The sequence below is a fragment of the Sus scrofa genome, chromosome 18 (assembly GCF_000003025.6).
Source record: "Sus scrofa isolate TJ Tabasco breed Duroc chromosome 18, Sscrofa11.1, whole genome shotgun sequence".
NCBI classification, from domain to species: Eukaryota; Metazoa; Chordata; class Mammalia; order Artiodactyla; family Suidae; genus Sus; species Sus scrofa.
In genome coordinates, this window is record NC_010460.4 from 3509266 (window position 1) to 3523968 (window position 14703).

The window sequence follows — 14703 nt, forward strand, 5'->3', positions numbered from 1 at the left end:
ACCCGTGCCGCAGCAGTGACAATGCTGGGTCCTTAACCTGCTGAGCCAGCTGCAAACTCCAAGGGGGTTTTTGTGACACGGGCTACCTTCCGTCTTTTTGATCTGGGTGTGGGCTACGTAGTCTGCTCAGTTTGAAAATTCATCAAATAATATAATATTTCATATATATGTTCATCTATCACATATGTAATGTTTTAAAAATTGTTGGCTACAGAATTTTTTGAAGATAAGCTTAAAGCACCGAGAGACCATTAGACACCCCTCCGAATGAGCAATGAGAAAATCTAGGACCCTGACAACAGCAGGTGTGGAGCAACGGGGACTCACCTGTTGCTGGCGGGGATGCAGGAGGGGCAGCTGCTGTGGGAGACAGTTTGGTGGCTTCTTATAAAACTCTTATCCTTTGATCCAGCAATCATGCCTCTTTGGTATTTACCAAAGGAACTGACCACACACCCTTACCAAAACCTTCACAGGGATGTGGACAGCAGCTCTACTCCTACCCGCCCAAACCTGGCAGCAGCCAAGATGCCCTTCCGCAGGTAAGAGGATCAATCAACTGGGGTGCATCCAGACCACAGAGCAGCATTCAGTGTTAAAACGAAATGAGCTACGAAGCCACAAAAAGCCATGGAAGAACCTTCAATGCGTAGTACCAAGTGAAAGCAGGCCACGGGAAAAGGCTGCACACGGGGTGATTCCCACTGCACAACATTCTGGGAAGGACAAGACGATGGACATGGCAAATAATCCGTGGTTTCCAGGTGTGTTATGGGGGCGGGGCGGGGCCTGAACAGACAGAGCACGGAGGCTTTTGAGGGCAGTGAAACCACGCTGGATGATTGTGACTCTGGTGTGTGTTGAGAATATGTGATTAAGATTCAGACTTGGATGCACTTACACTCTCCTATAAAGGAATCTGAGTTACGCGCTGTAGCCACCAATTTGCTAGATTTCTTTCCCTCTCAATAAAGCCTATTGAGTCCAATTGAAAAATGTTTAAAAAGTTGATGAGCTGAGAGCTAGCAATGCAGCTAAAACATTAGCTCTAAATCAAATAGTTATGAAATTTCAATTCCATTACAATAATCTCTGCTACGCTCCCTCCCAAAAAATGAATGCGTCTTATATTCTGATAACCTCTGCTTGGCCCGAACCCAAAGTCTACCTTTCAACACAATTTTCAAAGATCTAAGGCTCTTCGGTCTCATACCTCAGACTGTCTGAAAGTGTCCCAGTGTTTTCCATGACAAACCACGGGCCATCTTCTCTAACGCGAAAATTCCCCGAGGTCAAATGTCAGGGGTGTTTGAACGCACACAGGATCCTGCTGGATATTTCAGTTCCCACAACCACAACTGTGGTGCTGGAGAATGTCTGTCTTTTTCATCAGAACGCAAAAGCTGAAAAAATGAATGCGTCTTATATTCTGATAACTCTGCTTGCCGACCAAAGTCTACCTTTCAACAATTTTCAAAGATCTAAGGCTCTTCGGTCTCATACCTCAGACTGTCTGAAAGTGTCCAGTGTTTTCCATGACAAACCATGGCCATCTTCTCTAACGCGAAAATTCCCCGAGGTCAAATGTCAGGGGTGTTTGAACGCACACAGGATCCTGCTGGATATTTCAGTTCCCACAACCACAACTGTGGTGCTGGAGAATGTCTGTCTTTTTCATCAGAACGCAAAAGCTGGAGCCGCCAAAAAAGGCAAACGCTGTGTGTGACCTATCACAGATACACATTTAATATCCGAAAGGAAAAAAGGTAACTTTGAGTCTATTATTCCAAAGAGAAATTTAGAAAAGAGCACAGACTAGCAAGGGAGAAATCAATGACAAAACTGAAAAGGACACATTCTCATCTGGCTAATCCCTTTGGAACGAAGATGGCCTTAAAAACACTTTTACTTTGACTTTCAAAACATAAATTGTGCCTAACTGGTGATAATTCGGCGGCACCACGGAACAAAGGGACTTGTTGCTCAGAAGGATTGCCTCCCTTCAAGCTCCCTGGACACCATCCGTCCCACCAAGCTGGAAGAGGGCACGCACATGAACTCAGAAATGTCTCCACCGAAAGACTGAATCCAACGAGCTCAGGATGGATATGGGGAATAAGCAGAAAGCCGCTATTTTCATCTGAGTTTCAGCAAATCAGAATACAAGACTGGAAACAGGTGGCACTTGAAAAGATACTTTTCTTTTTGGCCACTGCATGCGCAAGTTCCGGGGCTGGGGGTTGAACCTGCACCACAGCAGAGACGATGCCCGATCCTTAATCCTGCTGCACCACCAGGGAGCTCCGAAAAGATAGTTCTTTAAAAAGTACATATTATCAGTTTCAAGTCAATCTGTCAAACAGAGGCAAGGCTGGTGGGGATGCACCAAAAACTGTATGCAAGCCCAAGGTATTATTCCCAGAAGGGACTCCCTCATCCAGTGGAAACAGCTCCTGGTGTGGACACCATTCAGTGTGTCATGTCAATGACTCAGCTATTGGCACAACTCAACAGGCCTTTACCCAAGCCCCCCCCCCCCCGGACTTCTATTTGATTTGTGCTTAATGAATACACGACCGTGAAATTCTCCCTGTGCACATCCTGCTGCCTTTCTAAGTGGGTCGAAGCTCTCACGGAGAACGCAAGCATCCTCTTTTCCCACGTTCCACCTGCACTTAGCTCAACGCCCTCCGTCCTCACAGGATCATTCGTGTCTAATCGCTCGACAGGCACACTGGTTCCTATGAGAATGCTGTATCTATTAGTGAATTGGAGAAAACGTGCAACAATGTGACACCCTCTTCTGCCTGCAGAATCTTGAACATGGAAACAAAAGCCACTGCTGCATCCTGGGAGAGTGATGCAGAAAGCCGGGGATGGGCAGCATTCGCCTTGACCCGACTTGTCTGACGGTGCTAAGCCCAGGACACAGAGCCCTCGAGCAGCACAGCCCAGAGAAAGAGGCACTAGCGATGGAAACCCAACAGAGCTGAAGGGTCAGCAGGCTCAGCCACATTTTAATTTTAACAGAAGAATAAAAGACATCGTGCTCTTCAAAGCCTTTTCTGGAACTCAGGGATTCACAAGCGTCTCACCCTCATTGCTGTTGCCCCTGACAACCAGCCATCAGCATTCAAAGAGATAACGGCTTACAATGACACTGTTCTCTATTTACGGCAGAAGGGATGCTGCTGTGGTTGCTTCTGCTGCACAAGAACTGAATGTAAAATACTCCCACGGTTAGCGGCTGCATTTCAGAGGATGGGAGCTGACGTTTCCCTGTGCAGCTGGGAAGACCCAGGGCCAGCTCTCTGTCTGGTGTTGAGCTGGACAGAGGGAGGAGAAGATCCAGGGACTGACCCTTGCTTAGCTTTAAGTTTCTCAGTCCAGACGTCTCCCACCCAGCCTTGCTGCGCTGGACCATTGGTGTGGGAGAAGCCCCAGGCAGCCGCTCTGGTTTTTTTCTTTTCCATTATGGTTTAGTCTAGGATATTGAATAGGGTTCCCTGTGCGCTACAGTAGGACCTTGATGTTTATCCATTTTATATAGAATAGTTTGCATCTGCTGATCCCAAACCCCCAATCCATCCCTCCCCCACACCGCCGCAACCACAAGTCTATTCTCTATGTCTGTTTGTTTCCATTTCGTAGATAGGTTCATTTATGTTCTGATTTAGGTTCCACATCTAAGTGATATCATATGGTATCTGTCTTTCTCTTTCTGACTTACTTCGTTTAGTAGGATAAACGAAGTAAGTCCACCCACGTAGCTCCAAACGGCTTTATTTCAAGCTTTTTAATGGCTAAGTAATATTCCATTGCCCATATGTACCACGTTTTTATCCATTCATCTGTTAATGGACATCTAGGCTGTGTCCATATCTCAGCTATTGGAAATAATGCTGCTATGAACACTGGGAGGTATGCGTCTTTTCAGATTATAGTTTCGTCCAGATATATGTCCAGAAGTGGGATTGAAGGATCATATTTTCAGTTTTAATAGGAACCTCCAGATTGTTATCCAGAGTGACTGCACCCATTTACCTTCCCACCAACAGTGTAAGAGTTTCCCATTTCTCCACACCCTCTCCAGCATCTGTTATTCGTAGACTTTCAAATGATGGCCCAGGCAGCATTCATGTCCCCTTGAAGCGATGGCTGCGGGAGCCCTCGCATGCTGGTGACATGACATCACATCTCTTGGGAGCGTAGGAGTAACTGCCCGTGACCTACAATATCATTGCTCCCTAAGTTCCAAACTGAGGGCTGGAAACCACAGTATATCCAACCTCCAGTAATCATCTTCTCACACAAAGCACACTTTAGCTCAAAGAAAAGCAAAGGCAAGAATGCATGTACTCTGCAAATTCTGAGGGAGACTTCATTTCCTATTACAAATATATAGTTGTCCAAATCCCCAGCTCTTATTAATTCATTTTAATGAGTAGAAAACAACAGCACAATTGTAAAATAGAACCGTATTTGTCTTTACCATGTCCCCCGTCCCCGTCCCTCTCCAATCGAACTCATTTAGAATTCAACAGGTGAATCCATTCTTTTCCTCGCTCCGACAGCAGCTCTCTTTGCAGAACTTGCCCTGAAACCTCGTCACCGTGAGGCCACTGTTACTGGCACTTTCATATATAGATGGCTAGATTGAACCCCCACGCTTTCTTTTAGGGCCGCACCTATGGCATATGGAGGTTTCCGGGCTGGGGGTCAGATTAGAGCTGCAGCTGCCAGTCTACACCACAGCCACAGCAGCTCGGGATCCGAGCCCTGTCTGCCACCTACAAGCCTTATACTTCTTTTGTTCAGTTGATTCCTAACTATCTTATTCCCTTTGAAATGCACGTAAAAGGAATCCCTTCTAAATTTCCTTTCTGAATTGTTTATTACTAGTGTATAAAAATAAATATCATTTTTGCATAATGATCTTGTATTTTCCAATGTTGCTGAATTCATTACTTAGTAATAATGCATTTTTGTGTGCGTTTGTGGATTCCTTAAGATCGTTTATACACAAAGTCATGCGATCTACGAACAAACATAGTTTTACGTCTTGACCTCAACGTCTTTTTTCCCCTTGCCTAGCTGCCTTGGTTAGAATCGCCAATACAATGATAAGCAGAAAGAGTCTTCTCCTTGTCTGACTCCTGATCTTAACAGGAACGCTTTCAGTTATGTGACTGCTAAATATAATATTAGCTGTGCGTCTTTTACGGATTCTCTTTATCAGGTAGGAAAGTTTCTTTCTCTTCTTTGTCTGTCGAGTGCGTTATCATGAAACAATTGTGACTTTTATCAAATGTTTATTCTGTATCGTTTGAGATCATATTTTCCCCCTTTATTCTATTAATATGGGTATAATACATTGCTTTTCATGTGTTAAGTCAAATTTTCTTTCCTGGGATAAATCCCATTTGGTCATAGTGTATAACCCTTTTTATATCTTGCTGTTACTTTGGTTCAGTTTCCTAGTATTTTGTTGGGATTTTTGTTCCATGTTCATAAGAGATACTGATCTGTAGTTGTCTTGTGATATCTTTTTTTAATTTATTTTTAATTCTTATTTTTTTTTCCCCCGCTGTACAGCATGGGGACCAAGTTACACATACATGTATGCATACTTTTTCTCCCATTGTTGTGTTGTGATTAAGTACCTAGACATAGTTCTCAATGCTACACAGCAGAGTCTCATTGTAAATCCATTCCAAGAGCAATAGATGGCATCCTTTAACCCCAAGCTCCTGATCCCTCCCACTCCCTCCCTCTCCCCCCAGGCAGCCGCAAGTCTATTCTCCAAGTCTATGATTTTCTTTTCTGTGGAAGTGTTCATTTGTGCTGTATATTAGATTCCAGTTATAAGCGATATCATATGGTATTTATCTTTCTCTTTCTGACTGATTTCACTCAGGATGAGAGTCTCTAGTTCCATCCATGTTGCTGTAAATGGCATTATGTCGTTCTTTTTTACGGCTGAGTAGTATTCCATTGTGTATATATACCACATCTTCCGAATCCAATTGTCTGTCAGTGGATGTTTGGGTTGTTTCCATATCTTGGCTATTATGAATAGTGCTGCAATGAACATGTGGGTGCATGTGTCCTTTTTAAGGAAAGTTTTGTCCAGATATATGCCCAAGAGTGGGACTGCTGGGTCACATGGTAGTTCTATGTATAGATTTCTAAGGTATCTCCAAACGGTTCTCCATAGTGGCTGTACCAGCTTACATTCCCACCAGCAGTTCAGGAGGGTTCCCTTTTCTCCGCACCCCCTCCAGCACTTGCTATTTGTGGACATATTACTGATGGCCATTCTGACTGGTGTGAGGTGGTATCTCATGGTAGTTTTGATTTGCATTTCTCTAATAATCAGGGATGTTGAGCATTTTTTCATGTGCTTGTTGGCCATCTGTATATCTTCCTTGGAGAACGGTCTATTCAGGTCTTTTGCCCATTTTTCCATTGGGTGATATCTGTATTTAATTTTGGTTTCAGGAGTTCCTATCGTGGCACAGTGGAAATGAATCCGACTAGGAACCATGAGGTTGTGGGTTCGATCCCTGGCCTTGCTCAGTGGGTTAAGGATCTGGGGTTGCCATGAGCTGTGGTGTAAGTCACAGACGTGGCTTGGATCTGGCATTGCTGTGGCTGTGGTAGAGGTCAGCAGCTATAGCTCTGATTAGACCCCTAGCCTGGGAACCTCCATGTGCTGTGGGTGCGGCCCTAAGAAAAAAAAATTTTTTTTTTTTGGTTTCAGAGTACAGGCTACTCTTTTTCTATTTAAGTTTTGTGGTTATAGTTTAAGCATACCTCGAAATTTGCCTGCACTTTTTGTGCCTGTCAAAAAAATTTTTTTTGGCTGTGCCCACAGCTTGTGGAAATTCCTGTGCCATAGCAGTGACCTGAGCCACAGCACTGATAACATCAGCTCCTTAAGTGCTGGGACACCAAGGAACTCCCCCAATTTTTTTTTTACCATGCATTTTTTCCATCTTAAAGCCTAATAACCGTTTAGTCTATTTATTGAGAGTTGGAATTTTTTGTTTTGTTTTGTTTTTTGGTCCACACAAATCGACACCTAGTATGACAAGGGGAATGGATAGTTACACACGGTTTCCTTGTTTTGTTTTGTTCCTTTTGGGCCCCTTCACAGCATGTGGAGTTCCTGGGCCAGAGATCAGATCTGAGCCAAAGCTGCAACTACACTGCAGCTGCCAGATCCTTTAGCCCATTGTGCCGGGCTGGGATTGAAGCTATATCCTGGTGGTGCAGAGATGCCACCACTCCTGTTGCACCACAGCGGGAACTCCTACACTCTGTTTCTGTGTAGCCATAATGCCCTCCTATCATAACTCTCATGTATTTATCTTAGAGGCAAAGGCTTTCTTCTTCCCCTAAGCTCACCACTCTCCTGGTACTAAATTCTTACCGCTCCCTTAAAGCCTACTTTGCATATAGCCTTCTCCGTGAGCTTCTCATGAAGAATCTCTCTCTCTCTTCACTTCTACACAATTTATTTTGAAATCTTCCATAATCCATGTTTATATACGTTTTGCTATAGGATTTTGCTCACAACTTTTGTTTTTTTTCCTCTCCTTGAGAGATTTATGATTCTGCTTTATACATCTCTTATTTCATCAGCAGTAACTGATACGTAGTTTATCTATAGTTCACATTCACTATATGCCGTTTTAATAATTTTCTTAATTCATCCTTGATAGAATACGCAGGCATCCATGAGATACATAAAATTATTCTCTATTTAATGACACCCTCTTTAAGCTCATCAAGCATAAATACATTTTAATATATGCCAAGAATTTCCACCTAGTCAACAGCTATCTAAACAAATTCAAAACATCTAAAATGGATCTTTTCCACTGAAAGCCAATGTACCATATGGCACAATGAGAATTAGAACCTGGGAAAAATAAATTACATAAGAAGTAGTGGCTTTGAAAAAAAAAAAAATCGCAAAGTAAAATTATACCCTTTGTCCCTTACAGCACCTTGCTTTTCCGAGACTAAAGGGACGTACCTGGTGTCAGCAGTATCACCGAGGTGACAATCAGGGAGCAGATGACCAGAATGACAAGCAGAGCAATGGCTATGCCTTTCCAGTTTCTTTGTGGAGGATTACTCCCCACCAGCTCCTAGAAAAAAGAGCAGAAAAGGGAGGAACTCCGTGAGTAAAATAAGGAACTAAAATAAGCCACACACAGACCCCTCACTCAACTCGAGAGAATTCTCATCCTCGAAGCTCTGATAGGCTCCTTTCTCCCCGCTTCTGCCTCCATATCCAAAAGCCCCAGGCGCCCTCTCCACCTCGTGGCAAAGCCTTATCTCAGGAAAGAATCTGAGATGATAGGGTGGTCATAGCTTTCTGTAACTTAAGGCTTCTCCACCCAGTGGACTAGGTTTCACAGCACAGGGCGATTGTGGCATTGCTTATCAGAGCCAACCTATTTTATGAACCCCCATCTAAGCAAACCCAAGTGTCATGAATGTTTTCCAGCCCTGAGGCCCCTCATGGCTCTCTTCACTTCTGGGTCAGGTCACCACATTCAAACATTTATGGAGCACATAATATGTAGCAATTTTAATCAACGTCTGTCTAGGGCTCACCCTCTTGAGCCTTTTCTTCCACAGCCCCTCCCGCAAAGCTTCAGGGCTTCCCAAGTTTCCATTCATGTGATAACCCAGCCCTTCCTAATCTAGGTTCTGGGCCCCTCCAGGGAGCCCTGTCTGCTTTCGAGCAGGTGTTGGGCTGGGAGGGGATCTGCAGACATTGCTGAAAGATGCTCAGGGTTGAAGAAGCCTAGGAAATTCATCGGGCAAAGTGGCTGCGGAGACCAAACTTTCAGTCCCCTTCCAGTCAGGATGATTATAAAATGCACAGTCCAAACTGGGATCCTTTGAGAGACAAAGGGGTAATATTCATCATCAATAAGAAATATAATAGGTACAAACTGCTAATAATTAGTATTAATTATAAAAGAGCAACTGAAACTCTTTCAGGGCAAAAAAAGGCATATGGTCACACTGCAAACGAACTACTGTGTCTTTTGCCTCCACACAGGTCACAAAACAGTCTCTCCTCGAAGCCCACAACTGCAACTCATGGGAGCTCCAAACACGCAGTTGAATGGAGACGGCCTCGAAAAGCAGGTGATGCAATCCAGAGCCTCATCTTTACCCAAGGATGAGAAAGCATGCATGAGAAAGCATGCAATTGCTATAAATCAAAATAAAGATAACACGCAACCACGGGATAGGAAACAATTAATATCTGACTCCAAATATCTAATACTGGTTATCTAGGTTTTCACATTAAGAAAACTTCAAGGACCATTACAACCTAGGCAGGAAGGGTAGACCTTTCTTGAGTTTTTAGACATTTCTACCAGTATTCTCACTTGCCATCGAGAACTTCATTTGCCTGTTGAATAAGTGGCTTTTCAGCACTGGAAAATAAGACGAAACGTAAGTACAACATCATGACAAGAAGTTACATGGACTCGATCGCACGTTCTTCTGCAGAGGGTGTTCTGTGCAAGGAAATCACTGGACCAGGGACAAGAAGTGATCAGATTTCACTGATTCAGCAGCGTTTCATTTCACGCAAGTTTACAAAGGAAACAAGCCATTCTCACCAAATTTGTGACCAGCAGAAATCTTGCAGGAGTCCTCCTTACAAGACCACGACGGGTACACCATCGCTGCACACTTGGAGTGGGCATTTCTCAAAGACTGTTCAGATTAAATCCCAGGGTGAGGCGCAAAACCAGAACTTTATTTATTTATTTATTTATCTATTCATTTTTAGGGCCGTACCTGCAGCCCATGCAAGTTCCCAGGCTAGGGGTCAAATCAGAGCTGCAGCTGCTGGCCTGCACCACAGCCACAGCAACACCAGATCTGAGCTGGATCTGCTACTATCCTGCCACTCACGGGAACACCGGATCCTTAACCCGCTGAGCAAAGCCAGGGATCAAACCTGCATCCTCATGGACACGAGTGGCGTTCTTAACCCACTGGGCCACAACGGGAACACCAAAACCAGAATGTTTTAATACTCGAGACGGAATCTTACTCAAGATCGAGACTGATAAAATCAGTGTTCGTGTCTTCATCAGCTCAAACGATGGATATCTTTTAAATCTTGTTTCCAACAAGAGTAATCTAGAATTCTATATTTTGTTTTAAACACATCTATTAGAAGCATTGGTAGAAGTTCATGCAAAAAACCCCCAACAATTAAGACTTTTGCTTTGCCTCAATTTCTTGTGCAGCCAGTAGCGTAACTAATTTACTTGCAAAAATGCACTGGAAAGAATGCTGCCGTGCCATTCCCAGTATCTCCCTGTCTGGCCCAAATACACTCACAACGTGGAGTCCAGATCTAGGCTGGGTACCATCAGAGATAAAGATGAAAAGAGTCTGTGCACAGAGATGCCTGGCAGACAGAGACACCACAAAATACGCCAAGCGAAGCAAAGTTGAAGGAAGAGTCCAGTTGCAAAAACCAAGTACTTAGAGTCTTTGTCTATTTGAATCACCACATGCCAGACAGAGAAGACTTCTTCTACATGGCTCCAGAAGGCAGAGTTGGAACCCAAAGGTAATTTCACAGAGAAGGAATTATGCGCCAACAAAACTCCAGCACGTCTAAGCATTAGCTGAGTGACAGAATGGGCTGCTTCGCCAGGAAGGGAGAAGGTGAAGCCCCTCAAGGGACTCAGGAGGGCCAGCCCAGGGAGGAAGGGAATGAGGGACTGCAGACACTCTTTACACACAGTGTACATGCTATGGACACGCGGGTCATGGAAAAGAAAGACGCCGCCAGGGGACTGCTCCAGGAGGTGGGAAAATGAATGAAGGTCAGGACAGATCAGAGAGGGGACAAGGACTCTGGTCCCTCCATGCTCCCTGGGCTAAGAAAAGATTTTGCACAGACTCAGCCCGTATTATTGGATGGAAGCATGAACAACCAGATAACCAACCAGGAGCGGATAGCGGAGCCCACTTAAGTCATGTGATTCTGGACCCTTGAAGCAGTTTCTTAAGTACAGATGCATGAAGCTGTCCTTTAGGCAACAGTCTTGTGTTTACAAAGCAGGGTGGGAGTTCTTTGGTAGCAGAGTGGTTAGGACGGGGTGTTTGGGGTGCTTCCACCTGGTTTAGGTGAAATTTGATGTGCAGGTAAATTTTTTTTTTAATTATACAAACTATATGACTATAATAATAATAGGAAACAAAGAGAAAAAAAAAAAAACCCGATGAACAATCTTGCTACGCCAAGAAAACAAAAGTTTTCTTTTTTGCACCTTCCTCTCCGGTCCTGGTCTATATGCATATTTAATCTTTACACATACAGCACAGCATAGGTATGCTTTTGAGTTAGAATGCGGATTAACATGGCTAACTTGGACATCTAATTTGGCATCCCAAATTCAGCCTTCCTTGTCTTAACTTCCAGGAGATGAATTATCAAACACTTGGGTAGAACTGTTACTGCTTCCCATGAAGAGTAAGAGAAGTTAACAAATTATCCCCTGGGTGCACTGTTCAATGGAATTACACATTTTTGTCTAGATGAGCTGTAATATACTCCCTGTTCTGTTTGGCACCACATGCGTACTTTGTATATCCAATAAAATGGAAAAGCACATTTATAAGTATACATTGGTTTAAGGAGGTGAACGAATCTCCCGACCATCTACGCATCTTTCCATCCATCCACCCATCCATCCATCTGATCTGTATCCAGGGCTCATTCAGTCAAGCCCTGTTCTGAGAACCTGATATTGGCACTGTTATCCACCCAAAAAAGTCCAGCAGCTTTCATTTTTTCCACATTCTTTGTTGTATTCTGATGCAGAGATAGGGCACAAAGAACAAACAGGCAAACATTAAGAAAAGAAAAAAGCAGGATGAGGGGATCTTGTATTGTTTGTATATAAAAAAGTCAGAAAGATTTCCTAATAAAGAGACATCGGAATAGAAACTGAAAGAAGTGCAGCTGGGAACTGAACTGTGGACAGAACGGTGCCCCGCCCCCCAATTCATATGCTGTTGCCCTAAGGCTCAACGTGATGGCCTAGGAACACAGAGTCTTTGGGAGGTAATGGGGTTACATGAGGTCATGGGGGTGGGGCCCTCGTGATGGGATTAGTGCCCTCACAGAGGAGGCACAGGAAAGCTTGTCTCCCCCTTCTCTCCATCTGCACACATGGAGGAAAGGCCCTGTGAGGACACAGAGAGAAGGGGGCCATTTGTAACCCAAGGGCCGAGCCCTCATCAGACAACGCAGCCAGCACAGTGCCCTGGGACTTCCAGGCTCCAGAACTGTGAGAGACACTTCTCTGTGTTTAAGCCACCTGGTCTGTGGTGCTGGGTCAGAGCAGCTCCAGGCAGAGCAAGATATGGGCGGACCTTTGAGGGCAAACAATCGGAGGGGAGTGGGGCAGGTGTGCAGTCTGTGAGGCAGTTTGTGAGAGTGAGGTGAGCACGCTGAGTGAGGAGGGTGGGAGCGGGGGCCCAGGAGAGCAGGGTCTGGAGGCTGCAGTGCAGGTTCTGGTTTTTCCTCCGAGTGCAAAGTGTGTGTGCACAACAGGGCACAAAGCAGACTCCCATAAAATATCACCAGGGAGCTGCTGCACAGAGAGCAAGGAATAGGGGGGCAAGGGCAGGCACAGGAGGGACCCACTAGGAGGCCAGAGTGATGGAGGCCTGTCCCAGGTGATAGTGGGGCAGGTAGTGAGAAGTGGTTGATTCTGGGCATGTGATAGAAAGCGTCATTAAACAGTGCTATTCAAAGTGCTGCTTTTTTTCTTTTTATGGCCAGACCTGTGGCTTATGGAGGTTTCCAGGCCAGGGGTTGAATCAGATCTGCAGCTGCCAGCCTACACCACAGCCACAGCCACAGCCACACTGGATCCAAGCTGCATCTGTGTCCTAAAACACAGCTCGCAGCAACCCCAGATCCTTAACCCACTGAATGAGGCCAGGGAGTAAACCCGCATCCTCATTCTTAACCTGCTGAGCCACCCAGGACACAGGTGTCAGGACACAGGTATGTACCTCTTCTGCACTCAGAGCTTTCTCTGCAAGTCTTGGCTTCTGTGCTCAATAAAAAAGACCTTTACACCTCACAACAAAGCTAGTCTCTTTTCCTTCCCTCTACCTCTGAGCCAAGCCTAAGTCCTCCCCCACTGCTCACAGCTTATTGCTCCTGGAGCCAGTTCCTTCTGTGTCTCCTCCTCCTTGCCCCCATTTTGCACATACAATTTCTGTGTCCTGACCTTCCTCTCCAGCTTCATTTCAGCAGGCAAATCTCTTTGCATTCTTTAGTTGTCAGCTAAAATATCACCTCTGACATTTTAGGAAGCCCTGCCTGGTTTCAGAGACAGAGTTCATTATCCTTCTCATCTGGATACAATTGCAACACTTTGTAAATGCTTTTCTGTAATATTACTGCACTATTAAGTGACGTGTTTAATGCCCGTGTCCGGGCAGACTGCTCCCAATGCCTGATACACAACTTGGGGCACCCGAGCACCCAGGGACCATGTGCTGAATGGATGACTGAATCTACAGATGCCTTTGTAAGAAGGAACTTTTTTAGTTTCTGGCACATCTGTCGGAGAAGCAATGGTTGATTGATGCAGAAAGTAAAGCGTTAATACAAGCCCAATTGCATTCACTATGCCAGAAATAGCAAATGGCCCAAAAAGACGTGATGCAAACTGACATCTCAAGGTGGCCACCCCCCTGTCCCTAGTGACGTAACTGTTGCTCATACTTATTTTTAACCCAGGAAAAAGGAAACTATAAGGAACTGTGGCATATGGATCGACTGGCCAACAGGGACCTGCTGTTCAGCACAGGCAACTCTACCCAATATTCCGTGATAATCTACATGGGCAAAGAGTCTGAAACAGAGGGATGTGTATGTACCACTGAATCACTCGGTCGTACAGCAGAAATTATCACAACGCTGTAACTCAACTATACTTCAGGAAAACTTTAAAACGTGAAAAAAAATACAAAAACCTTCTGAAAGTACGACTTCAAAATACTGAAGCAAACTTGAAAAAGACGTTGGTGGGTCATAGACACGACTTGGATCCCACGTTGCTGTGGCTGTGGTGTAGCCCGGCAGCTATAGCTCCAATTGAACCCCTAGTCTGGGAACTTCCATATGCCGTGGGTTTGGCCCTACCGGGAAAAAAAAAAAACTTTGGTGCTTTTGTTTAAAATACCTTATATCATGGAAAGATCCTTTGTGAATGGTTATACTAGTGTTTGAGTGTTTCAGTGATATTCATTAAAACTGATGAGTGTTTTTTATGGGCTGGGAAGCGTTATTGGTTCTTCTATTTCAAATAATGCATTACGGGTTTTCATTCATCAAATACCTGCCATCCAACATGCTTTTAGCCACAGATTGGATTTGTTATTGTGTGTGTGTTTGTTTTTCTATAGAAGTCATTTGAGTATGTCTAATTCTATGATGTTAAAAATAAAAAATTCGAGAATAAAAAAACCCTAAATCCTTTACTAGATTGTTTGTTGTTTGCTTTTGTTTTAGGGCTGCAGGTGCAGCATATGGAGTTTCCCAGGCTAGGGGCTGAATCAGAGCTGCAGTTGTTGGCGTGCACCACAGCCACAGCCACACCAGATCTGAGCCGCGTC

General features: G+C 44.5%; 1 protein-coding gene across 1 annotated transcript in view; it reads right to left on the minus strand.

The window, feature by feature from the left end:
- Positions 1-14703, minus strand: part of DPP6 (dipeptidyl peptidase like 6) — a 757367-nt gene that overhangs the window by 360787 nt on the left and 381877 nt on the right. Inside the window, 1 exon segment of the mRNA XM_021079151.1 lies at positions 8045-8159. Within this exon segment, the coding sequence (XP_020934810.1) occupies positions 8045-8159 (115 nt within the window).